The sequence below is a fragment of the Phoxinus phoxinus genome, assembly GCF_949152265.1.
Source record: "Phoxinus phoxinus genome assembly, chromosome: 13".
NCBI lineage: Eukaryota > Metazoa > Chordata > Actinopteri > Cypriniformes > Leuciscidae > Phoxinus > Phoxinus phoxinus.
In genome coordinates this window covers 23,787,400-23,814,717 of record NC_136888.1, presented here as the reverse complement: position 1 = coordinate 23,814,717, position 27,318 = coordinate 23,787,400, and the positions used below count along the sequence as shown (strand labels likewise).

The 27,318-nt window shown below is 38.3% G+C and overlaps 2 protein-coding genes across 4 annotated transcripts in view; one reads left to right on the top strand and one right to left on the bottom strand.

The window, feature by feature from the left end:
- The window catches only part of coch (coagulation factor C homolog, cochlin (Limulus polyphemus)), a 76,695-nt gene extending 64,375 nt beyond the window's left edge, over nt 1-12,320 (top strand). The window contains exons 1-13 of one of the 3 annotated variants that reach the window (XM_079633573.1): nt 4,774-4,895; nt 5,108-5,299; nt 5,700-5,748; nt 5,836-5,880; nt 6,208-6,364; nt 6,456-6,589; nt 7,565-7,633; nt 7,712-7,768; nt 7,854-8,001; nt 8,093-8,196; nt 9,256-9,482; nt 9,621-10,134; nt 10,441-12,320. In XM_079633573.1, coding sequence (XP_079489699.1) covers nt 5,715-5,748; nt 5,836-5,880; nt 6,208-6,364; nt 6,456-6,589; nt 7,565-7,633; nt 7,712-7,768; nt 7,854-8,001; nt 8,093-8,196; nt 9,256-9,482; nt 9,621-10,134; nt 10,441-10,613 — 1,662 coding nt within the window. In that variant the 5' untranslated portion in view covers nt 4,774-4,895; nt 5,108-5,299; nt 5,700-5,714 and the 3' untranslated portion in view covers nt 10,614-12,320. Of the gene's footprint in view, nt 1-3,773; nt 3,849-4,773; nt 4,896-5,107; nt 5,300-5,699; nt 5,749-5,835; nt 5,881-6,207; nt 6,365-6,455; nt 6,590-7,564; nt 7,634-7,711; nt 7,769-7,853; nt 8,002-8,092; nt 8,197-9,255; nt 9,483-9,620; nt 10,135-10,440 lie in introns of those variants that run through there. The other 2 variants (XM_079633571.1, XM_079633572.1) reach the window with 2 other exon arrangements.
- Nucleotides 11,679-27,318, bottom strand: part of strn3 (striatin, calmodulin binding protein 3) — a 32,566-nt gene continuing 16,926 nt past the window's right edge. The window contains exons 6-16 of the mRNA XM_079633568.1: nt 27,124-27,262; nt 26,869-27,010; nt 19,956-20,092; nt 19,412-19,587; nt 18,207-18,254; nt 15,247-15,368; nt 14,968-15,135; nt 14,747-14,887; nt 14,502-14,609; nt 13,900-13,986; nt 11,679-13,582 (exon numbers count right to left, since the gene is read on the bottom strand). Coding sequence (XP_079489694.1) covers nt 13,413-13,582; nt 13,900-13,986; nt 14,502-14,609; nt 14,747-14,887; nt 14,968-15,135; nt 15,247-15,368; nt 18,207-18,254; nt 19,412-19,587; nt 19,956-20,092; nt 26,869-27,010; nt 27,124-27,262 — 1,438 coding nt within the window. The 3' untranslated portion in view covers nt 11,679-13,412. The remainder of the gene's footprint in view (nt 13,583-13,899; nt 13,987-14,501; nt 14,610-14,746; nt 14,888-14,967; nt 15,136-15,246; nt 15,369-18,206; nt 18,255-19,411; nt 19,588-19,955; nt 20,093-26,868; nt 27,011-27,123; nt 27,263-27,318) is intronic.

Genomic DNA, 27,318 nt, shown 5'->3' with positions numbered 1-27,318 from the left:
TTTCAGCAGACAAATCTGGGCTCAAGTCTACACAGCATTAGCCAAGGCTAATATTTGTGTAGGTGAAGACGGTCGCCTAAATGGGACATCCATCCAAGTATTAGACGGCTACTACTATTTATAGGGAGTGGAGCGGTAGTCTATGCATTCTTGGACGAAGGCTGTGGATCTCCCATGAAGTCTCACATGGTGTGAAACGTGACAGCGCGATGCTGGCCTGGGAAGAAACATGTGTGTCACTTTGCTTTAATTCAGCATTTTTCATCTGACTGCACAAAGCCAGAGGAGTCAAGCCAACTTTTCCATATGACCATCAGCTGCCCCAATGGGAACAAACTGTAATACCAAGTCACAGGAAATCATCACCTGCTTAACCTACTATAACTAAACCTGTTTTCCCTTTGAGCCTGGCAAATTCTCCTAGAAAAATCAAGCAAAATCTAATATTAACATGGTAGCACTTTATTTTACACTCCTGTTCCGCATGTACTTATGTACTTATTAGTAATTACAAAAACTAGGTTATAACTAGGTATTAACCCTGAACCTATCCCTTAACCCATGTAGTTACCTTATATTAGCCAGTACTTTCTTAGGTAAGTTCACTGTAAGTACACCTACTGTAAAATAAAGTAACAATTAACATTTACGCATTTAGGTAAAAAATATGGTAACATATTTTGGTAACTTTTTTTATATATATTTTTTTTATATAATGCCTAGATCATATACACTCAAATAGATTACCATTCAAATTTTTTTAAATGTTTTTGAAAAATATCTTATGCTCAACAAATATAGTAAAAACAGTATAGGCCTAATATTGTGAATAATTATTACGATTTAAAATGACAGTTTCCTATTTGATATATTCCAGAAATCATTCTAATATGCGGATTTGCTGCTCAAGAAATTGTGAAAGAATGGTTGAGAGGGAGCATGAAGAATCATTTTCACACATGATTTGGCACCTCTGAGTCCAGAGCTTAAACTCATTGAAAGTCATTGGGATGTGCTGGAGTAGACTTTACAGAAAGCTTGACTCTTGCATTGTCAATACAAGATCTTGACCGGAAAATGTATGCACCTCTTGGTGGAAATAACATCACAACATGTATGGCTTTTTCATGGAATATGGCCATAATGTGTCTTCCAATATCAGAAATATCCATTAGGGTTAGAAGAACTGTTGCCAAACATACTAGAAACATAATAATCACTACAATAATGATCCAATCATTGACTCAATGATTAAGTACTAAATGAGTACTAAAGCATTTGCATATTTAAAGCTGCAGTCCGGCACTTTTTTGGGTTTAAAAATATCAAAAAAGACATTTTTGAAAAAAAACGTAACCAGCCAGTGTTCAAAACTATCTGCTTGCCTTACCTCGATTCAAAACGGTAAGCTTGTAATAATGATTTTAATTCCAGTGGTACTGGTGGATTTCCGCGGGAATTTCGAGCATGTCTTTGCGTCATTACGTCACTTCTGTACACATAGAGAAGGAGTCCCCGGCTAGCGTGTGTGGATGATGGAGGTGGAGATTTAGCTTAGCACTTGGTATGGCGGATCCCGAAAGTTTAAAGCGACAATCACCAGTGACAACTGGAGATTCACCAGTTGTAAAACCCAAAGACTTCAGACTTCAGAGTGGCTACAGAAAAAATATATTTTTCATGTTTTGACGTGATATAAGCAATCGTTAGATTTAATCAGCATGATATAGCTACTGCAATGCTGCCCCCACCCCCCGAATTTGGTCAGAACAAAAGTGAATATACTTACTTGTTCAGATGACATTTTCCGATGAAAATTCTAATGTTGACACTTTCAAAAAGTATACTCTGAGATTGCTGATGACAGTAGTACAGTATCCACAGCGACGCGGCAGCCTCAATACATTGTGTTCATCCGCGCTGTTTCATGCCGATTTACTACCCACGCACAGTTAATAATTCCGCGAATAACTGCAATTGCAGATTTCTAACAGAGATGGCGACAAAGAGGAAAAACGACGGACTGCAGCTTTAAATCCAAACAGCGACTTTATTTTTGTTGGGCAGGGCATTGTCTATTTTTTTATATTTAAAATACTACCACATACTAAAGGAACACTCCGACTTTTTGGGACTTTAGCCTATTCACCTTATCCCCCAGAGTTAGATAAGTCCATACATACCTTTTTCATCTCCGTGCGTGCTATAAGTCTGTTTGACGCACCCACCGCTAGCCTAGCTTAGCACAAAGACTGGATGTAAATGGTTGCAGCTAGCATACTAATCCAAATAAGTGGCCAAATAACGCAAACATTTTCCTATTTATATATTGTGATTTGTATAGTAACAGAGTGTACAAAGTCACATGAGACACAGACATATTTTAACTGTATAAATACTGGGAACTATATTCTCTGAAGGCGAAGCACTGTTACTTGGGCGGAGTGATAACCGCAGCACCTGAGACGCGCTCTGAACCATAGACATCATATAGATAGACGCCCTATCGACCGCTACTGCCTATTAGCGCGGTCGAGCCGTGGAGCCGCCATCTTAGACCGGTCACCCGCTCCACTCAGTGTCATCTGTATGGCAGGTGTAATGAGCTGTCAGCGCATTTAATTAATCATACCGAACTGAATACCGAACTGATTTTCACGCGGGGTTTTTTTCTGCAAATGTCATTCATGTAGCTATGATACAGGACACATGGTTCGGCATATTTTAATATTCATAGTAGGCTTAACAGTAATATAATATTCTGATATCAGATATAAAGTGACCAGACGTCCAAAATCAAAATATGTGATGTAGAATATAAGGTATTTTATAAATCACACACTATAAATATGATAAAGAAGCAGAAACAGATAGTTTCAGTAAAGTAAGATATTTTAATAAGTTGAAGAAACAATAATGATGTGACACACACACACACACACACACACATATACATACACTTACTCTCTCTCTCACACTCACACACACTCGATTTGCGCATCGCCGTCATGTGTGTATTAAAGTTAACGTTACACAGGTAAGTTAAAGTTATTAACTTACATAGATTGCTTCCTGATATCACGTGCGCAAACACAAATAACCTATATTTATATTATGCTTATACTACAGGGCCGTTGAATGCTTGTATCTGATAACCGAGAAGCTCTTATAATTATTACTTTACCAAACCTCTCCATGCCGAGTGATGCAGTAAACATAGCCTAGCTAACGTTAGCTGGCTACGATTTCAGTACAGTAATATCAAAGATCCTTGCTCCTTCTCAATTATCTGGTAATATTCTATTCACAAAATACAACCAAAAGTACGGTAATGTTAAAAATTACTTGTGAAAAGTAATCCCGGGCCCTATATTGCGATGGTCCGCCGATTAGAACAGGAAAATGCTCCACAGTGCTCTGGAATCTAACTGCTGCTAAGCAACGAAACTAGGAGTGCGACCGGTTTAAGATGGCGGCCGTATTTCTCGGTGCCCAGCGGCCAATAGGGCATCTAGTCTCTATATAATATCTATGCTCTGAACTCTCTGCTCCTCACCACGGCGCGTCTCAGGTGCTGCGGTTATCACTCCGCCCAAGTAGCAGTGCTTCGCCTTCAGAGAATATAGTTCCCAGTATTTATACAGTTAAAAAACGTCTGTGTCTCATGTGACTTTGTACACTCTGTTACTATACAAATCACAATATATAAATAGGAAAATGTTTGCGTTATTTGGCCACTTATTTGGATTAGTATGCTAGCTGCAACCATTTACATCCAGTCTTTGTGCTAAGCTAGGCTAGCGGTGGGTGCGTCAAACCGACTTATAGCACGCACGGAGATGAAAAAGGTATGTATGGACTTATCTAACTCTGGGGGATAAGGTGAATAGGCTAAAGTCCCAAAAAGTCGGAGTGTTCCTTTAATAACATTAATAATTTGTACATATTATATTTTATTATTTAATAATACCACCTGATTGTCTTTGTTTACTATCCACAATCTAAAATACCAGCTTTCTTGTTTCATTTTGGCAGACCATCAATAAGCGATTTAAACCGCTGGAATTTAATCATGAATGGTTTATCTAACCAAGCTTTACTTGATATGGAAGTTCACACTCTGGTAGAGAGACTTAATGTTTTCCACCATGACCTTCCCAAGAATTTTCTCCTGAAAGGCCGCTTGAGTCTGACATGGACTTTGTGTTCTGTGAAATATTCATTAATTGAGACATTGGGACAGTTCCCAGTTGTTACAATGAGCAGTTGTTCTAAGAGGATTGAGTATCATTCCTAGAGAGGTTTTTTTTACCTGTCGCACTGAATAAGCACCTTGTCGCACACTACGTACTCCTACAAACTTCCACAGCACTTAATAAGTAAATGCCAATGAGTTGTGAGATGCCACAGTAAACATAGACCTATCATATTCCTGTTTGCTGCCAGGATTAAACCCGGAAATGGTCCACGGTACAGCTGACGAAGGATGATTACATAAAAGTTACCAGGAGAAGACAAAGACCTCTTTGAAAACAGGACAGTGTCATGCTAATGCACCCAATTGCCCTTTCACACACTAAGCACTCTCTGTATATTGAAAATAAATACAATTTATAGAAGATTCACAGTTTTTTTCAGCATGATGTCCAAGATGTGTGTTAATTTTTAAAACCACATAAGCAAATATATGTGTTCTGAAAGGGACTTAGGATAAAAGCATCTGTCACATGACTACTTGTGCTTTTATTTATTGGCTGATAAGTCTCCATTCTGTTTGGTCAGGTCTTCTCGATAGACTGCCATTCTTATCATTCGGACCATTTGGGGTGAGATTGTGTGTTTAGATAATATGTATAGCACTGAATCAAGGATAATTACACCCCGTTAGCCTCAAGGTAAAGTTTTGGCTCCCAGTCAGGGTCTAAACATGACATGTGTTCATGTGTTTTTTATTCTCCTCTTTGTAGCTCTGTTTCATTACTCACCACCTCTGAATAAACTAAACTACATGGTTACATTGAGTTATAGCATATAGTTATTATATTGGTACATATATTTGATCTAAATGGCTGAAAAGCAGGAGATTTTAAAACAATGTCCTTTTCAGGTGGTTTGGCTGTAAGGCCCGCCTCTTGTGATGTCAGCAGAGAATCATTGGGGTTTTCGGGGACATTATTTAAAGGACTAGCTCTTTCCTCAATATTCAGACACCTCTGGAATATCATCCATAACGGAATTACTTAATCTTTTTTTCTATAAAGCTTTTAAGGCTGAAGAAACGTCGTCCTACACAATATCTGTAAGTTGGATTTAATCTTCATATGTGGTTGATGATTTTTGGCTGTTTAATGCATTTTAATAGAGATAATTTTAATAATCCAGATATGCATCTTTTTTTCTTCTCCATTCTGTCTCTCTCTCTCCTTCTACCTCTTTCTGTGAGTGGATTAACTGAAGTATGCAGTTCCAAAGGAGCTGTTTGTGATGGATGTGTCTGGGGAGATTACATTTTTCCTGGATCATATCTGATTTCACTTCTGTGTGCCAAATAAATTTTACACACCCAGATAAAAGGAAAAATAAAGATTTAAAAGCCTTAGAAGATTTAGTAATTTTTTTATAGAAAAAAAAAAAGTTTATATCAGAATGGGGTGAGTTTCTTCATTGTTGTCTGGTATAATGTTCTTTTGTCTTTACAGATATCTTCATTAACCATGTCGACGTGGTTTGCTGTACTTCATGTATTAGGTAGGTGATTCATTTGATCAAAGTAAGTGATACTGAACGCTTCTTCTATGTAATTCTGAATCATCATTTGCCCCCTTGTTTTTACAGGTATTCTGTCTTTGAGCTGTTGCACTTTTGGATCTGAATTAAATGGTCAGTGACTTCCTTTTTCATATTCTTTTCCCCCAACTCTTTTTATACTAAATGCAAAGAATGGAGTTACATTGGAGAAACTGTTTCAAAGTAGAAGAATTTCAACTTTTTAAATTTGAAAATATATATTTTTTAAGTTCCACAACATTGAGAAACACTTACTTTTTTATTGTTTTATTATTTGTATTAATTAATTGATTTTTTTTTTTAGTAGTAGCTAATAGACCTTTTGAAATACATTTACTATTTGAGTTAACAATTATGTTTGTTTTATTTGACAAGAAAATAATCATTTTATGGATAATGTCTTTTGTTATACATCGTTAGTTCCAACACCAATTAGCTGTGGAACTCGCTCGGTGGATCTACCAGACGCCCGTCAGCTGGTGCTCTGCCCAGCAAACTGCACTCTGTGGAGTCTGTCAGTCTTTGGTTCAGGAGTATATGCTTCTATTTCCAGCATATGTGGAGCAGCAATACACAGGTACAATCACAGAAGTAATGCTAAAGATACTGACTTGATAGACTCGTGTAAGAAGCTCCAATAGCAAGGAAAAAATGTCTGTGTCATCCAGAGGGATCATAAGTCTATCTGGTGGACCTGTGGAGGTTCACGGACTGCAAGGGAGGACAAACTACCTCAGCTCATACGCTCATGGTGTCCAGTCTCAGTCGCTGTCACAATGGAGTTCATCTTTCACTATTGCCAGTGAGTGGAGACAATTACGATTTGCACCATTACAAATGCCTGTCTGTTTAGATTTTAAATGTATAGATTTGTTTACAGATGCAGACAATGTAGCACTTCTTTGCAATCTGCGCAATAGGCTATGTGACCCTGGATCACATGGGTAATGTTTTTGAAATTGTGATTTATACATAATATGAAAGTTAAACAAATAACCTTTCCATTGATGTATGGTTTGTTAGGATAGGACAATATTTGGCCGAGATACATCTATTTGAAAATCTGGAATCTGAGGGTGCAAAAAAATCTCAAACATTGAGAAAATCGCATTTAAAGGTGTCCATTTATGTTCGCGATTGTGCTGCATTCACTCACAAAAATAGATGTTTTATATATTTACGGTAGGATATTTATAAAATATCTTCATGGAACATGATCTTTACTTAATATCCTAATGATTTTTGGCATAAAAGAAAAATCTATAATTTTGACCCGTACAATGAAGGCCTATTGTTGGCTATTGCCACAAATATACCCGTGCGACTTGTGACTGGTTTTGTGATCCAGGGTCACATATAATATAATATAATATAATATAATATAATATAATATAATATAATGTAATGTAATGTAATGTAATGTAATGTAATGTAATATAATGTAATATAATACTTGAATTATATTAATAACAATGTATTATAGTGTTAATATTATTATAATAATGAATTCAAACAATAATTCAGAATTAGTGTAATCATGATATCATAATATTGTTCATGATTAACTTACTTTTTTAAACATATAACTTTGTGGTTTCAAAAAGACATGCTCCTATTCTCAGTAAGTATAACTAGGACAAAACTTAAAAAAAATTGAGGTCAGTGGAGTATATAAATAATATAGTGTATAAAAGTATGCAGAATATAGAAATGAACTAAAGTAATTTTAGACTTCATAAAGGTTTGTCAGGTTAAATGTTTTGTTATTTTGTCTCAGGAGCAATTAGCTTGCCTTTGGAAGTGTCCAGCCAAACCAGCAGTTCTGCCACAGTTGCATCTGGAGCAGGTAACAAGTGTTTAGATAACTAGAGATAGTTTACGTAGTCTACTCTGAGCATTCATACATCACACTTCTCCCTTGCAGCCAAGAAACCAGTCAAAAAACCTGTAAAGAAGCCTCCTCCAACAACAGCAAACAGAGGTCTGTATGACCTGATTTACTATTCTAACTTTGAATTGTCCAAGTACCATGACATGCAAGTACTGTAAATGTTACCTTGTTTCAGATTGCCCAGTCGATATGGCTTTGCTGCTAGATAGCAGCTATAACATTGGACAGCGGCGGTTCATCTTGCAAAAGAACTTTGTCAGTAAGCTTGCAACCATGCTGAAGGTTGGAACACCAGGTCCTCATGTAGGAGTGGTGCAAACCAGGTGATCTCTGCCCATCCAAGGTGTTTATCACATTTCATGTTTTTTCTTTCTTTGTCAATAAGTAGCCTAAAATTTCACGTTTTTCTTTCAGCGAGACACCTCGAACTGAATTCTACTTGACAAACTATACAACAGCCAAAGATGTGACTTTTGCCATCAAAGAGATCCCGTACATTGGGGGCAATACAAATACAGGTTTTTAACTTGCCCTTCATCACACATTTCATACGAATGATTGGGTGGAATCTAGAGCAAATCAATACCACCCTTTTTGGAAAAGTAAAATACAAACAAAAATTCCATTTAAACAACAGGCTTCTCTCTGGTGACGTATACCGGACTTCTCCAATCATGTAGTCCTATGTCGCTTTTATACAAAAGTTCAATGAACAGGAAGTTACTACTAAGTGGCTTATATTTTAGACCATGTTTTCAGTTACTTTGCCTAGTTTTGCTCTGTCAACTAAAATACTTCCAAACGAAGCCACAGCAGAGCCAACTCTAAGCAACACTCAGTTTTCTTCCTAAATGAATCATTGAGTGAATAAACAGTCACTGGTTTCGTTCCTGAAAAATGAGGCTGCATCCGAAATCGCATACTTCCTTATAGTAGGCGAAGTATGTCCGAATTCACAGTATACTCATAAATGAGTAGGCAAAAAGTACCAGGATGACCTACTACTTCTGTCGAGATTCTGAAGTGTGCATCCGATGGACAATTTACGCCATTAGGCCAAATTACTTATTCAAAACAAGTAGCTACTCAATAGAGTATGCGATTTAGGATGCGGCCTGAGTGTTTTTAAATGAATCGGTTGAGTGAAAGATTCAGTAACTCAAAGACAGCCATTTGTTTTGTTCCTAAAGTGTTGTTGAAAGAATCGGTTGAATAAATTAAACAATAACCCAATCAAAGAGACAGTCACTTGTCGCCACGTGGCATAGCAATGTAACATGCTAACATTTTCACATGTGCATTGGAACCTCTTGAAATCCAGAATGCCTTGGTCCATAGTATCAGGTCTAAGTACATTACTGTAAATGCATTATCCTTTGTTTTCACAGTCAATTTGATTTTTTTTGATAACTGACAGCATTCCACAGATTTTGTTGATATAGATTAACTTGTATTGGACTCATTCCTTTAAAATCTGACACTGACATAATGTTTTTAGTTGGAATGAGTAATTATTGAAGATGCTTTAGCTGAAATAAGCAGAACTTGGCAGGCTTGAGTTATTGTCTTCTGCACAGGTAAGGCCATACTGCACACCGTGAGGAACTTTTTCAATCCGGATTTTGGTGTGCGGAGAGGTTACCCACGGGTCATTGTGGTTTTTGTTGATGGGTGGCCTTCTGATAATGTGGAGGAGGCGGCAGTTTTAGCCAGAGAGTCTGGCATTAACGTCTTCTTTGTGTCTGTGGCCAAACCTTCTCCTGAGGAGATGAGCTTGGTGAGCGATCAAGACTTCATGAGAAAGGTGAGATGTTTAACATGAATTCATGAACCTCTCTCTCTCTCTCTCTCTCTCTCTCTCTCTCACACACACACACACACATTTATCAATGGGAACATTTGAGTTTACTGAAATCCACTTATACTGACATGTATCTCACAGGCAGTGTGCAAGGACAATGAGTTCTTCACTTTCACCATGCCCAGCTGGTTCAGCACCAACAAGTTTGTGAAGCCACTAGCTCATAAACTTTGCTCCATCGATCAGATGCTCTGCAGCAAAACGTGCTATAACTCGGTGAACCTGGGCTTCCTGATCGATGGCTCCAGCAGTGTAGGTGATGGGAATTTCCGGCTTGTGCTGGACCTTATTGTATCCATCGCACGCAGCTTTGACATCTCTGACATCGGATCTCGCATCGGTGCCATCCAGTTCACCTACGACCAAAGGATGGAGTTCAACTTCAATGACCACATCACGAAAGATAATGCTCTGAGGGCCCTGCAGAACATCCCATACATGAGCGGAGGAACGGCCACTGGAGACGCCATCAACTATGCTGTGCGGAGTCTCTTTAAACCCCGCACTGGCTCCAACAGGAAGTATCTCATCATCATCACCGATGGACAATCTTACGATGATGTGAGAGGGCCGGCAATGGCCGCCCAGAGAGAGGGTACGCTTTTTACACTAACACTTCATCTTGAACCTCAGAGGTTTCCCTGAAGGTCCAGGGGGTCCTTTGAGAAGATAATGTTCTCAGTTAAAGTTAGTATATAAAGTGTAATCAACAAAATGTAGCTTTATTTTTTTATAGTGAAGGTCCCTGAGGTGGTGAGGGAGAGGGAATGGTTGAAAACAGCTAATCTTGAAAATTTAAGAGATTTTAAAAGTACTTAATCACTAGATATAGATATAGTGCATTTACAAAGTAAATAAGTGTGATGTCACCCTGAACATGCACTTTCCTGTTTTGTCACAGGGATCACTGTGTTCACGGTTGGAGTGGCTTGGGCTCCAATGGAAGATCTGAAGGCGATGGCGTCCGAGCCCAAGGAGAGCCACGTGTTTTTCACTCGTGAGTTCACCGGCCTGGCGCAGTTCCAGCAGCCCATCGTACGGGGCATCTGCAGGGACTTCACAGAGTTCAATTAGACAGTGCAACTGCTTTAGTGCAAGAATAGGAAGTAAGAAATGGAGGAAAGGATGGAGAAAAAGGGCGGGCGTGAATAAGGCTTTTGATTTTTTTTTGTAGGAAAAGGGATTTGAACGGTTTTGTTATAAAGGAACTGGTATGTTACTTTGATCCAAAGGTTTTTTCAGCTTTTTTGAGAATGTATCACAGTATTGTATGTCAACTTCTCTATAATGTGGAGAATGTAATTATTTGTGATTTGTAGTCTGTCTTTATATGTTCCTGGTGAAAAAAACATTCTTTCACTGCTTCTGGCAAGTCTTTTTTCCTGTGGAGGGGTCACTGTAACAAAAGGCTCTTTTATATTAATTTCGGGACTTGAAGATTCAATTCCAGTTAAGCATTGTACTAGTGCAGAAGATGGTGAGCAAAAGCAGTCATGATGAGAATTGTCAGTGATACAGCGCCCTCTTATGCATTCTCATGGCAGTACACGAATACACAGCTTTCATTTTCACAATTACATAAATAGATCTGGGTTATATAAGACATGGTCCTTCCCAGGGGTACCAAACAATACACATGCAAAACATTCACAACGTCACAATGAATCACGTATGTTTGGGTGTGAGATGAGGATCACGGTTGAAAAATTAGCGTTTTGATTATATAAGTCCCCCCCGTTTTCTTAAATTATACTTTCATGTATTTATCGAACCTATTTTCTGTGTACCTTTCCATATGCATGATTTACTGCCTCACGTAATTAACAGAGGGGAGGAGGGGCATCAAACTGCTTGTACATTTGTTTATAATTTATTACTTTCTTCTCAATAAAGGTGTTTGTACAACTTAACCAGCTGAATATCCTCTTCTGAACAGGCATAATCAGAAGCCAACAATTTCAAGTCACATTAATTAATTTATGTAGCAGGTCTGCTCAATCTGAGTCTCTCACACGTTTTATTAAAATCGAGAATCTTGGCAATCATCATTCGTCATCATCAATGACCCGTCAATCAAATACCGTGATAACGCACATAACATTAATTATCGAGACAAGGGGCATGTTGCATATACAGATACACCATTTAATATTTATTATAGACATTTTATATACATTACTTTTCAACAGTTGTTTTGCTATGTGGTACAATCTTTAAAATCTGTTGATTCGTAGTAAATCAAAAACCTTACAAAACTCATCAAAACTCTTCAAACTGATCGGAACTTTTGGAAGACTAGAAAAAATACTTTATTGTAGTATTAATCATGCATTACACAAACAAAAGGTCTTTTGTTACACCATAAACTGCATTGTTTCCTTTAAAATCGTTGAACAGATTGGGGAAGAACGACCAAACCAAAATTTTTGTATAAATGCAAGCTATTCCACTCCCAAAAAATAAAATAAAAATGGTGTCATCTTTTACTCATCCTCGTGTCTTTTCAAAAACATTTGACGTTTTCTTATGCGGAACAACAGGCGTTTTCTGGACCTGTTTTAGTGATAATCGATTTATATATTATATGAGGGGGGGAAAAAACGACAATGAGACATTTCTCAAAATGGCTTTTATGTCCACAGAAGAAACATTCATACAGGTTTGTAAAGACATGAGGGTGAGATGATGACATTGTTTTTTTCTAGGGTGAATTATCCCTGTAACTTTGAAAACGTTTCTCCTCTGATTTGAAAAAAGTTTTGAGGTGAATTTAAACCCAAGTTCCAGCCAACTAAGAAACTGTATGTTTTAAAAGCTTTTATATTAACCTATATACGTTAATTTCCTATCGGATTACCTGTTCTGTTTGGATAGCAACAGCCCAATCTTTTACTTCCCAACGAAGGATAAGACTATCCACACAAACTGAAAATAAATAAGCCAATAACATTTTGATCTCTAACCTGTGATACTTAAACTCATTTTACAGTAAGGTGTACAGAAACATCACATAGTGACAGGATGCTGCAGTTTATTTGTAGATTCCTAAAAGCTCTTGGGGCACCACGCGCTGTGCCTCTACTAGCGTACAGTCTTCTCCGTTATGTGATGATAAAACAACGTTAAAGCAATGTAGTTTGCGTAAAGAGAGCACTCATCCAGGGCTTCCATCCCGAGACACAAGACCTTCATGAAGGACCACCGCGTAAAATGGAGGGCTTGAGTGGGATTATAGTCCCTTTAAAAAATGTGATTTTCAGCGGTTTGATGACAGTCTTTATTTATATAAAATTGATTATAAAAACTATACTTTTTTTACACAAAAAAATGAGACAAACGCTAAAGGTATGAAGGTTGACCGAGTTTAACTGTATTTGTTTGCACGCTACATTAGGGTGAGGAGGGCGACTGAGATTAGGGTCTGGTTTATGGCTCGGCAGGGCGGGACTCAGTTCCTCTGGTGCCCGGATGATGGTCGGTGACGATCTACTGATGGATGAACATGATAACCACTCCATGGTCACTGAAACATACCTACAGGACACATTATCAGCTCAGTTCAAAACCAGTCGATAGGCTACAAACACTGGTTACACTCCAGCTTTGACTTACAGTAAATTACAGTTACTTTTTTTCTTTTTTCGAGGAAACAAAAAGAAGATTAAAACTGATTGAGCACTCCACACACTGGCATCGCAAAAAACGGCACGTCCCCCTCTTGGCACCTGGTATTTTGTGTATGGTGTGAGTCTGACAGCGAAGGTGGAAGCCACTTCAATGTAGTGTGAGAAATGCTACTCTTGTTACACAAGGCAGTGAAGCAGTCCTTTCTTTCACTCGGTCTTTACGTATGCGTTAATTCAGACGTGCTTTTTATACAAACACTTTGGCCAGGGCATCGGCTCCAGCACTTCCTATGTATGCCTTAGATGGGTGGAAGGCAACGTCGTATATGGCCTCGTCCGACTTTTTCCTGTGAGCGGTAACCTCCTGTACACACGTCTTACTGTCCAGGTTCCACAAGCGGATGGAACTATCGTGACCTGTGTTAGATGAAGAAGAAGAGGCATTAAGTTTATACTTCGAGACAAGTTCGGCACAAAACTTAAATTCTGTCATTTTTTCTAGACCTCCATGACTTGCGTTCTTTCATATAATGAAAGTTTCATCGCATGGAAAAGAGCAGCTTGGACATTCTGCTAAAGATCTCCTTGTGACAAGGGCTTGCAATGATGCGAGCGTGATCTATATCTTTAAGAGTGACAAAATATTACTATGTAGAAGATAACTGTATAACGTACATAAATGGTTAAGGAAAAGTGAGCATTGAAACAGTGAGCTGAAGGAAAAAAACACTTACTTCCTGACATCAAATAGATGCCATTTGGATCTATAGCCAGACTAGTAACAGCATCCAAGTGAGCCACCATTGCATGGATGGCTTTACCTTAACAAGACAGACAGAAGGAAGGTGATGAATAACAGAGAGATTTTTAAATAACTAAATAAACAATAAGAATATAAAAAAGCACAGGGTTGCATAATTTATTAATATAATAATTGTAACAATAATAATTCAGACAAATATTTGAGGTAAGATTTTTTTATCAAAGAAATTAATATTTGAATTTAGCCAAGATGCAATAAATTGATCAAAAGTCTATAATGTTACAAAAGCTGTCTATTTCAAATAAATAATGTTTTTTTGAACATTCCATTCAAAGAATCCTGAAAAAAATGGTTTCCACAAAAATATTAAGCAATACTGTTTTTAACTGATAATATTAGGAAATGTGTCTTAAGCACCAAATCAGCATATGACATGAGACACTGAAGACTGGAAGAATGATGCTGAAAATTCAGCTTTGCCATCAAATAATGCAGCCTTGCTGAGAACCTAAACTTTTGAACAGTAGTGTACGTATTAGGGTATTTTACAAGAATACAAAACAACACACTGACCTGATTTATTATCAAAGAATTTGATGTGTCTATCCTCGTGAGCGGTGACTGTGATTGGCAGGGTGGGGTGGGTGACTACTTTATTAATGTGATTCCCAAAAGGAATAGCTACAACAAAACAGAAGAAAGTAAACACCACAAATCCAATTCTCACACTTAATTGAATGACAGAACTATATATAAACATTAAATCATACAAACACAAGTGTAGTTTGTTTTGTTAAGAACATATGTGAAGAATGTACCACTCTCTCCCTGTGCGGCGAATACCATGACGGGCTGTGATGTCTCCAGATCGTAAACGACAGCATCTCCCGTGTTATAGGACGCCACCATATGAGCTGGATCACACCCATTAAAATCAATCGACGTGGGAACGCCATGATCTGAAAGACAGGAAACGAAGAAAATTAGTTGCCAACTCTTCAATCAATTATTAAACGCCACATAGATGCATTGCGCTCACCTCTGTCAGAGTTAAAGGTGCTGAGACATGGGGACTTCTCCTGAGGGTTCCACAGCTTGATCGTCCCATCAGCTGAACAGGAGAGCAGACGGTTTTTGATTCCACTGTAAGCCAATCCCCACACTCCGTCACTGTGACCCAACAACGTGCCAGCCAACACGCTGGGCTCTGAGTGAAAACAGAGTACATATCTGAGCCACACATAGAGAAGATACTGGCGATCAGGCAGGTTACTTGCTTTTAAGTTCTATCAAAAGAAAACTGGTTTTATCTTCTCACCATATGTGTCATAAGGGTCTACGTTAGAGCTGGGGATGTTCCACCACTGTATTGTTGAATCGATTCCACCACTAAAACACTGCTCACCACTCGAGGTCACAGCCAATGAGAGCACAGGCCCACTGCAGAAACAGAAACAACAGGATCAGGGGATTTGAGATCTAATGGGTGGATTCAGATACAAAACCATTATGAGCATTTAATATATATATAGGCATAATACAGCCTATTCCGCACTCAAGCGCACATATAAAGCTTGCTGCAAAGATGCTGAAAATGCTGACTCAAAGTGCACCTTTCGAATTGGTTTGTTTAAAAGTAGACATTTCAAGCTTTCAATAGATATATTTCTTATGTCTGTAAGTCAAATAGCCTACACACAAAGTTTCGGTTCATTTTTGTGACGCGCTCCAGTTCACGGAGACCGAGGCAGAAAGCGCATCTGTTTGTTTTCTTTATTTTACAGAAGCACAACGTTTTGTTATTATTGTGAGTTTACACAAACACTTTGATATGCACCTAATAATAGCGCACATTTATCTAGGTCAACGTTAGAGCGAGCGGCCATGTGAAGTTGCTACTACTTGCGTTTTAAATGATAAGTCATATTTGAGGTCGATGGATGACAGGCAGCTCTAGATCATTATGTCCCTTTTTATAAACTTGGGTATATATTCCTGCCCTGATCAGCTATAGGTGCTGATACTGTGATTTGTAAACATCCTAGACCTAGAGCAACAACAGGGAAAACCACACAAGCTCACAAGGACAGGACAGAGTGTATATTTCATTCACCCTCAATTGAAACACTCACTCCAAACGACAGAAAAGACTAAGGAGACAATTGTAAAGAAGAGCTTCATGACATGGGTTTAAAGGTGCAGTAAGCGATTTCTGAGAAAAGTTGTTGAAAGCATATACACTCATGATGGGGGAGTAGAGAGAGTGAGCAAGAGGGGCATTTCTAGAAAGACTGTAGAAAGAGATGACTTAGAGACATTACAAAAGAGAAAAGGTCAGAGGAATGTCAAAAAGAAGGGTTATGATCAGGCAAGAGCTTTAGGACCCGCGTTAATATTCAAACGCTGGAGAGACTTAAACGGGAAGGCCTGAAAACAGATGGCGAGGTTGCGTTGTTTCTGTACCATACGTGAATAACATATCTTGGTTTTGAGAAGCACAGTAAAATAAATGTTACTGTAATGTTAGCTATATTAACAGGACAGTTTTGAGTGTCACTGTTTGTCTGGAGCTTGTGTGCTGCTGCCTGCTGGACACTTGCTTGTATAAACTCTTGTGTACTGTATGTTCCTTTTTTCTCTTCCTTGTCATTTGTTCATCATCTTTGCTTTATTTTGCTTCACTTCAGCTATGATAAAGAGAGACATCCTCGCATTGCACTCTGGGGGCGGAGCAATAAGGGGGGGGGGGGGGGGGGGTTGCTGTGATTGCTTTGGTTCATTTCAAATATCAAGTTTCTCAGTCACTTACTGCATCTTTTAAGGTGCACTCAGTCATTTTTTGTTTACATCACATTACCAGCCCTGTAAACCAACTGACCAACAACTACTATTACTAACCATAATGAGGACAAACGCAGGGACTTCAAGCACACACTCAACCGCTGACAACAGACTGATCATAGTGTAATGCAGCAGCCAGCTGTGTTCCAACAACAACACATGAAAAATCATTGGGACTGAATCTAAAAATGTCCTTTTTATTGATGTGGTGGTACGACAACAAAAAACACACAATTGACCCTTCGCAGGGAGTTGATTGACAGGCGATCTGACCAATCATACTTCGCCATCCGCCATTTTGTCCGACAAAGCGGTCAGGAGAGTTAGTAGATTAACGTTGGAGGATTTGAACTTGAAAAAACAGTGTACTGACACCTTTCCGCGGTTAAAACAACATTTCTTCTTATGTTCATTCATGATTATTTGATGTTAAATTAACTAGAAGGAAGAGATGATTGGTTCACGAGCAGCTTTAACTTAGGCTCTACAGCGATATGTCAGACACATTAAAGAGCCACAAAACGGTATTTATTGCTTACAATTCTTTTAAAAAATGACCAAATTTGAAAGGTGAGACTTTGTATAATATCAAAAGTAACCTGGTCTGTCCTGTCAGTCAGCACTTTGTCAGTGTCCTCTCTGCTCCGCAATGTATTTTTCACTGCGTGAGAACATGGTGCGTCGTGAGAGCAGCGTAGCTTGTCGGACATAGCAACAGTAACTAAAGGGGGGCGGGTCTTTGCGAACGGTCAATTGTAAGAAATGAACAAGCATCCACACAAGTAGGTGTCAGTATAGTGTAGAAGAGCACTGGGACAAATAAGGGCAAGAGAAATTAAAACTCAAATCACTCAAAAGGCAAATAATTTATTTAACATTCTGTCATCAGACAAGAGGTATAGAAGCATTACCAGCAGAACATCACGCTTCAGAGACAGTACCTATCCTCAGGACATCCGTCACCTAAACATGGTCTGAGGCTAGGATACTGAATGCTTTTTTTATCAGTTTACTTCCAGTATGTTTTTTGAGGTTCTGTTTATTCAAGCACCCTTCATCTGGTCATTCTGCTAATTCATCTTATGTGCAATATGAGGCTTTTATGTCCGTGTATTGTTGTTGTCATGAAGTATGTGTGGAATGCGCTGTAATGTTAGTGTACTATGTCAATTAAGCTGTATGTGAGCATACCAAGACAAATTCCTATCAACTCTGTTGAAATGGCTAATAATAAACTTGAACTTGAAAATGTACGGAATGCATCTCTGAATAGCTAACTTCACTATGCTCATGTTGTGAAGAATTAGTAATGAATCACGCCACCATCTAATGAACGGGCTTGGCAGAGGTCAGGGGAGCACTAAATGCACAGAATCATCCATACTGTCACAAATCTTTGACCCTACAATTGAAGTCAGTCATGAAATCAATACTTACACATGCCCTCTAAATGTGTATATGGGCTCCACATCAAAAGAGGCACTTCTGAAAAGCAAGATAAAACTTTGTTTAGCAATTTGATTGGAACATTAATGGGAAAAAAAACAACATGATAAAATCAACGTGCTCCTTGAGGAATCATTCTTAAGATCAAAACCAATAGCAAGTAGACATGTGCCAAAATACGGTAATACGACATATCACGATAATAAGCATGCACGTTATTGTTATCGTAGGCACTTAAAAATACTGCAAATAATTATTTATTACCAACAGATTTTTTGAATACTTTTTAATCAACCGGTTAAAATGTACAAGTGCGTGTGTGCTGCGTAAGAGACGTGTGCACTCTGATGTAAACAACACGAGCAGCATGGCGGAAAGAGTGAAGGAGACACGCTGAATGAAAACGCACATTCACTCTCCATCAGCAGATGGCGCTGATGGGACAGCCGAAATGCAGCAGATACACCAATAACCCCGGCGTAAACAAAGCTGCTGCGCTACTTTCTGTTTCTGAACAGTATTTCAATGTTTCAAACAGCCATTTCGATGTTTGTATTCTCATTGGTGTTTATCACAACACCAAATACTTAGACTTAAACATTTTTACATTTTAATATGGACGAAAATGTTCCAATTCTTTACTTTACAATAAGGTTAATTAGTTAAAAGCATTTTTCATTGTCAGTTTAACTAATATTAATGCATTTTATTACCGTAATCTTGGTTAATGTTAGTTTCAACTTTGAATTATACATGCTTAAAATCAAAACTTGAGCTAACATGAACTAACAATTAGCAGTTGTATTTTTTTAAACTAACGTTATCAAATAATTATTACTTTGAAAAAGTTATAAAAATACCCTTCTGTAACGAATGTAGCTATTGCTTATTGTTAATATTAGTTAATGCATTAACTAACTTTAATAAGACCTTATTTTAAATTGTTACCTATTGGTCTTTATACTTATTTTGCATCTATTTGAAACATTTGTTTACTTTATATTTTGTGTATTGTTTTATTGTATTTCTGTTATAAGAAAAACAGTTTTAACTTTTTTTGCAACATATTTTTCAATACCGCGATAGCATATATCGTGATAAAAGCTTCAGCACTTATCGCAACATGAAAATGTTATACTGTCGCATGCCTAATCCTAGGACATCCCTTTCCCTGAAAAGCCACAGTGAGAACTTACTTTTTGGCAGGAACGGTCTTCTGGAGGTTCCACAGTTTGAGGGTGTGGTCTTCTGACACGGTGACCAACACCGGTTCCACAGGATGGAAGGCCAGGGCCCGCACTCCATCAAAGTGGCTTCGCAGGGTATATTTGGGATTCCACGTCTTCCTGAATGCATCCTTATTGGCTGGCAACTAAAAATAGAGGGTGGGGGAGGGGCCGTTGCGGAGGGATTTTAACAACTGTGAAATGAAACCTGGAAATTGCAGGTTGACTTGACTGCAAGGCATTAGGATAGTTATCCTATTTGAGCACACAGCAAACCACACCAGCGTGGACAAGTAACCTTTATCCAGAATGAAACTAATATAGTACATGACATTTGAGTAAACATGACGGGCTGTTTTTATAACTGTTAACTGACGGTTAACACAATACAGACTGCGTTAAAAAATTGAGCAGGGAAAAGACCTTGGCTTTTTTTGTTGTTGTTTTTTTAAAGTAGAGGCTATCATTTATTAATGCCAGAATAGAGTAGAGGAGCAATCTGTGTCATACTCACATCATAGCTGTATTCAGCCTCGTCATTGGACACAGTCAGATCTGCGAGGTCTCCCAGGCCCAGCACACTTTCCAACATGTCATCAGAGCCCATGATAAAGGACTTGCCCCCACCAGGCGTGAATGGCAGAGGCTCAGCTAAGAATAGGAAAGAGAAGGGCCCAGTAAACAAGGTGCCACACCTTGGAGTAAAAAACAGGGCTCAAGCTATAGACTGTTTCACGAACATACACCAGCACTTCAACACCAGAACAACTTTGTGGTATGTAACAATATATGAATGTATTATAACACAAAATTAAACAAAGTAGAGTGAATAATATGGGTTGGATCAATGAACATTTTAGCTTTAATTTGACACCAGCCTCTGGTACCTCAGGAGGGTATTCCAAAAAACAGGTTATGTGACATACTGGGTATGTTACGAATAAGTAAATGGATAACCTCAATATTCGGTTTCAAAAACTGAGGTAAGCTTCAGGGTAAACACGCAAGTATCCAAAGTAACTTATTCTCTTCACACATTTTGTATACATTTAGCATTAAACAAATATAATTCTTATTCACAGTAATATTTTTTTCATTTTCATATTATATATAAAAGTACATTTAATTTTTTTTTTAAATAATGTATTCTGATACTCTTTAAAAAACACAATAATATGTAAGTGCATACATATTGTATTTATGATTTATACAGGACTCAAAAATAAATATTTTTAATGCTTCCTACAGTGTAAAAGTTTTATTTGCCCTGCGAAAGGTTATCGCCAGTCCAACCACAAAGGATTTTTTTTTCATGCAATTCATTTTTTTTAGTCAGAAATAATAACGTACCACATTTATGGTAATAAATGTCTTCATTTAAGGGTGACACACACACATTATACTTCTTTACCAAAAATACATGTCCTATTTATGGTTAGATTTACATAATCTTTAGTTAAGAAGTGGGTCAGAATAGACAGAAGAGAGTAAGACAGAAAGAGGCAGAGATAAAGAAAGCAGAAGGGTGTGGGACAGATGTAATGGGCTGATGTGTTTGACCCAGCTGGCTCTGGTCGGAGCAGTGAGAGAATGGAAGCTGTCAGGAATGCTGATGCAGCAACAGGCCTAATTAAGATTCCACCGCAGGGCCAGCGTGTGCCACAAAGCACATACAAAAGACATGCATGCACGAATCACGATCATCCAATTTTTATTATTATTTATCATTTCTTTTGTATATATATATATATACAAAATTAAAAATACATGCATTATTTCAGAGCAGCTCATCTCCATATATTAAAAGTGGATGGTGATTTTTACTAATGAAGTACCATCTCTCGTGCTCTACATTTCTAGTCTTCTGGACCCATATTAGTGCTGTGTGATTAATTGTTTGGTTTTGGCTTCCAGCGATTAGTTAATCGAGGTAAAACGATTATTGTGCTGCTGCAGCATTCAGTCCAGCGCACCTTCCTTTCCTTCACGGCGGTGCACTTTTGTTCTTCTCTAAATGCCCAAACTTAACATCCAAATCAGCCAAAAAAAGTGAGTATTGTAAAATGCAGTCTATTGCTTCTAAACTGTGGGACGTGTTTGATATTAAAGGGGTGGTATAATGCCCTTTTCACAAAATGTAAAATAAATCTCTGATGTCCCCAGAGTGAGTAAGTGGAGTTTTAACTCAAAATACCCCATAGATATTTTTATATAGCATGTTTAAGCACTTTTTGAGGGTGAGCAAAAACACAGTTTTTGTGCTTGTCCCTTTAAATGCAAATGAGCTGCTGATCCCGGCACAGGGGGCGGAGCTACAACAGCTTATGTCCTTTTACCTCACAGACACATGCACTGAAAATTTCAAAACCTTTTAGCCTTTTATGTTCAAACCGGAGTCAGACAATGATGGAGAGACTCAAGAAGAAGTGACAACATGTAGAAAGCAATTGGATATTTCTGAATGGTTAGTTGATGAATTTATGTAGCTTATGTATAGTTATCTTCTAGTCATTGATTAGCATATTCTGTCATGATAATCTATAAATCATGTTCAGGGGCGGGGTTTGTGTACATTTTAGGGTTAGTGATGTCACTAACCCGGGAGGAATGTCGTGTAGTTCCTACCAGCCGTTTGTTGAAATCCTTAAAAAGCAATTTCTTTAAATGAAAATTTCTCCCTTTGCTTTGAACTTTGAGCATCATAACTGTGCAGATGTTGTTTATGTTCAAACAGCAATATTACACACTAACTTAAGTTAGAAAAGTGAAATCATAATCAACCACCCTTTTAAAGGGGTCCTATAATGCCCTTTTCACAAGATGTAAAATAAGTCTCATTTTTAGGGGCCAAGCACTGAAGGTGCGGGCACCTATTGTATCTGTTCCCGTACCAAAAATAATTCTTCTTCTTCTTCCGCTCTGGGAGTCTATGGCAGCCCATAGAACCGATCGCGGGAAAGTTGTAATGGTTTGACATTCGGATAGAGGACAGTCCCAACATTAAATACACCAATTTTGGTGTGTCTAAGTCATTCCCTCTAGCGCCACCAACTGTCCAAAGTTTCACTCATGTTTATTCTAATAACTTTTGAACCACAAGGGCTAGAAACAAAATTCTTTTTTCCTCTGATTCCTGACCTCGTGACGATTCGATTGCACCCAATGACGTCATTTTGCGCCATGAAAAGTTTTCCGCCATTTTGAATTTTCCGAAAAAGCTACTTTTTCGAACTCCTCCTAGGCCGTTGCTCCAATTTCCATGAAAATTGAATCAGATCATCTACAGACCATGCCGACAAAAAGTTATGGAATTCAAGTTGATTCGCTTAGCAATTTTCGAAAAAACCCACAAACAAATTTTACGTAGCGCTTGCGAAAACAGACGTAAGGCTGTATCTCCGCAACGCTTTGTTGGATTCAGACCAAATTTGCCACATGTCATCACAAGCATGACTTGAGGCTACATGCTGCGTTTCGGCGCAGCGCCACCTACTGGTCCGGAGATATGAAAAATGGCTATTTTTGCTTATAACTTCTGAACAGTTTGCCCAAAAATCATCAAATTGGTCTCGTTAGATTCAGGCCAACATGCTGAGTCGACTGATATCCAATTTTACCATGTCGGCCATTTTGGCTGTCGGCCATTTTGAATTTTGTGCTAAAATGCTGTATTTTAAGAACGCATGAATGGATTGTTACGAAACATGGTATGGGTCATCAGCACGATGCCCTGAAGGAGCGTGAGAAGTTTCGAAACAGCGCCACCTTGTGGTCAAAAGTTATAACAACATTTCCAAAAAGGCTAATAACCTTTGAATACATCTGCCTATTGAAATGCCACTGGTCTCAATAGATTCGCTGGGTCACGCTGAGAACATAGATACCAAGTTTGCCATATTTGGCCGAACTTCCTGTCCGCCATCTTGATTTTCAGTCAAAACCTACTTTGTCGAACTCCTCCTAGACCGTTTGTCCGATTTTCACCAAAATCGAATCGTATCATCTCCACACTGTACCGACAAAAAGTTATGGAATTCGTGTTGATTCGTCAAACCGTTCTCAAATACCGCGCAAACAAATTTTACGTTGTGCTACAGCTACAGATTTAGTGCAAAAGTACTACATCGCCCATAACTCCTAGAGTCCGTTTGTCCTAGACTCAAGTGTCTCACACCACTGTGATCCCTGGCTCAAGGCGGACAAAATGGCTATCTCCAATTTCGATTTAGGCCAGAAAAATTTTCTGCTATGTCGAATTTTGTCCGAAACCTACTTTTGCGAACTAGCCCTAGGTTTTTCACCAGATCGGAACCAAACCAGTCTAGGACATTTCTCTGGACTCCCTAGATCAATAATTATCAAAAAAAAAAGTTGAACTTTTGCATTTGGGTGGCTGTAACGGGGTCATTTAGAAAAGGGGCGTGGCAAAATACACTAAAAAGCCTATAAATCCCAAATGAAAACTCAGAACTTCACCAAAATTGATGAGCATATGTGTCAGAACATGGTGAGGAAGCATGCAGAGTTTCATGGAGATCGGACCATAGGTGGCGCTATAACTGGCAAAAAGACTTCATTCTTATTAGGGGTTCAAGCATGAAATGCTGAAACCCTATTGTAATTAAGGATTCGTAAAACGCATCGTGCAGGCCAAACCGTAAGGCCTAGAGACGTGGCCAGATGGTAGGCCTCAATTTGGGGACAACCTATCAGAGTATAACCCCGAATGGCCCATAGGTGGCGCTACAGCAACCAAAAGTTCAAAATTGCTCATAGCTCTTAGACCGTTTGTCCCAGGATCAAGTGCCCCATATCGTTGGAATCCTTGGCTCAAGACGGACAAAATGGCTATCTCCGATTTGCCCTTAAGGTGCCAATTTCGAGTAAATTGCATTTTTTTTTATAACCTATTTTTGCGAACTTATCCTTGGTCTTTCGCCCGATCGGAACCAAACCACTGCAATAATATTTTCTGGAGTCTGACAATAAATAATCATCCAAAAAAATAAAAATTTTAATTAACGGTCGTTAAGGGGAACCAAAATCTTTGATGGCACCAGGGTCACTTTTACTAAAATGGTTATAAATTGTGAACCGGAAGAGATTTTTTTGCTAAACTTGGGACACATCTTCGTGAGCTCAATTTGAGATCACTTGAAAAAAATCGCAACAATTGGCCTCTAGGTGGCACTGTAAAACGGTTATAACTTGTGAACGGAAAGAGATATTTTCGCAAAACTTGGGACACATGTTCATGAGCTCATTCTGAGATCGCGTAAAAAAAATCATGACAATTGGCCACTTGGTGGCGCTATAAAATGGTTATAACTTGTGAACGGAATGAGATATTTTCGCTAAACTTGTGACACATGTTCATAAGCTCAATCTGAGTTGACATGAAAAAAATCGTGACAATTGGCCACTTGGTGGCACTATAACAGTAAAAAAAAATCATGAAAATAGCAATAAGCGCACCCAACCGTTAGTCTACTGAAAATTGGCACACAGTGTCTTTGTCCAGGGTGCCATGATTGTCTATGAGAACATTGGTGTATCTAAAAAAACTCAGTATACGTCATTGGCACAAAGCCTTGAAGGACCCTTAGAAGTTTCAAGGAAGCCCGTGTTTTTTTCACAGGAGTGACCTCCTAAGAATCCTTGCCGAGTCCAACAATACCAAACATGCAAACAAAGGAAATTTTAAAACATTGGTAAATAGCTAACAATAACGCCAAAATGTTAAAATTATGATAGGAACTGACAAAAAAATTAATTAAATCCAATCAATTTCACCCATGGATCATTTTGATGCTCTCATATATTTGAAACGAACAATGATTGATTGTGATGAAATTTGTTTTGAATTGGGACTGACGAATCCCCGTCCATACTGTCAATGACCGGTCGCAAAGACCCGACCACTTTAGTTACTGTTGCTATGTCTGACAAGCGACGCCACTCTCACACCACACCAAGTTCTCACGTAGTGAAAAATACATTGCGGATCAGAAAAAAGACAGACATGTACTTTTGATATGAATTTACAAAGTCTCACCTTTCAAATGTAGTCATTTTTAGAGACATTTAAACAATAAATACCGTTTTGTGACTCCTTAATGTGTCTGACAGATCACAAGGTACTCAAAATATTTTGAAACAGCGTCATAACAAAGTTATAACAAAATAACTAAAACAAAATATAAAAAGTTCTAACACAATTTTGGAAATTTTGTTATAACTTTTTATATTTTGTTTTAGTTATTTTGTTATAAAGGCTAATAACTTTTGTATAAATCTGGCTATTGAAATGTCACTGGTCTTAATAGATTCCTTGGGTCAAGCTGGGAACATAGATACCAAGTTTACCTTATTTGGCCTAACTTTATAGTCATATTGAATAGTTAATGTATGTGATTTTTCAACCATTTTGCTAAAATTCATCTTTAAATGTCTTCAATTGCTCCTTGCTGCAGTTGGTCTCACACTCCCAGCCACTTTTGCTCCTTGCTGCAGTTGGTATCACACTCCCAGCCACTTTGGCATGTCTTGTCGTCTTGCTTGCGCTTGGCCCCGGTGATTGCTGCTTGCAGCTATATTTTATAAACTAAAGTTTATCATTTGCACATGTTTTTAAGCCTTGCCAATTTAAATATTCAAGTGCATGAAAATGCAAAAGAGAATTCAAATCAAGAGTGTGAGAAGTTTTGTGCACGCACACATCCAAAGTTTCTCAGACAGCGTGCCAATGCTGAATTGGGCTCTCTTTCACGACTTCTTGCGCATTAATGGACGACATAGAAACAAAAAATCATCATATGAAGTGTGTCTCTTCAGAAAATTTGGACTGAACTGCTTAATTCATTAGGATTAGTTTTACGATCAGAAATGGTGAGAGAACATTGTGTATGGTACGTTTTCAGACGGTCTTTTGCGGCTATTTGAATGCATTCGACCACATGAGTGTTCACACTACGAAAGCGATCTGGTTGAATGCATTTGCGACTACCTCTGGAAGTGGTCGAAAGTGTACACCTGTATTTAGCGCCGTCCACTTATTATCCGATCGACCAAAATGCATCTTAATACCCGGTGTAAACAGGGCCTTTATGTCCGTTTTGGATTGTTTCAGTATAAACCATCATTCGCTTTCACTGTATGGAAAAGAGCTGTGTGGAAATTCTGCCTAACATCGCTCTCTGTTTCATGGGATACAAAAAAAAAAAACAGGGCTGGAACAATATGATGGCGAGTAAATGACAACAAAATGTTCTTGTTTGGGTGAACTAATCCTTTAATTGCAGGCCTTATTTTAACCCTACACAATCATCACACTCAAATATTTTAAGAATCTCAAGCGACGTGCCCTGTTTTCACCATGATTAATGATAATAAAATTGACTATTTGAGTTTGGCGAGTATTATTTTACCCCACTCTGTGCCGTCTCCTGAACTCCGAGCCTCCCCGGCACCTTCTCCATCCTCTGCATTCACCAAGAAGTCAAACTCCTTCAGTGCCTCCTCTGTGTCGGGGTCATCTGGCAAGTCAGAAGCCAAACCTTCATTTCCTACCTGGAAAAGTAGTCACGTAATAGGTTATATTACATAGACAATCTATACTGAGGAAGATTAGTTTGAGATCATTATATCATTACCAGGCAATTACCACTAAAACGGTTGCACACCTTAATTTTATGTTTTTTTATTCTGCGTTTATCGCTCCTGTCAGGCACGTCCTCCATTATGTCACCCTCATCATATTCCTCTTCATCACTATCGTCAGCATTTTCTAAAAAATTAAATGTCTCCAGAACCTCTGGATTCCTGTTGGACCAAAAGCATCATTAGAAATGTTTTAATTTTTATTTTAACTGTTTATA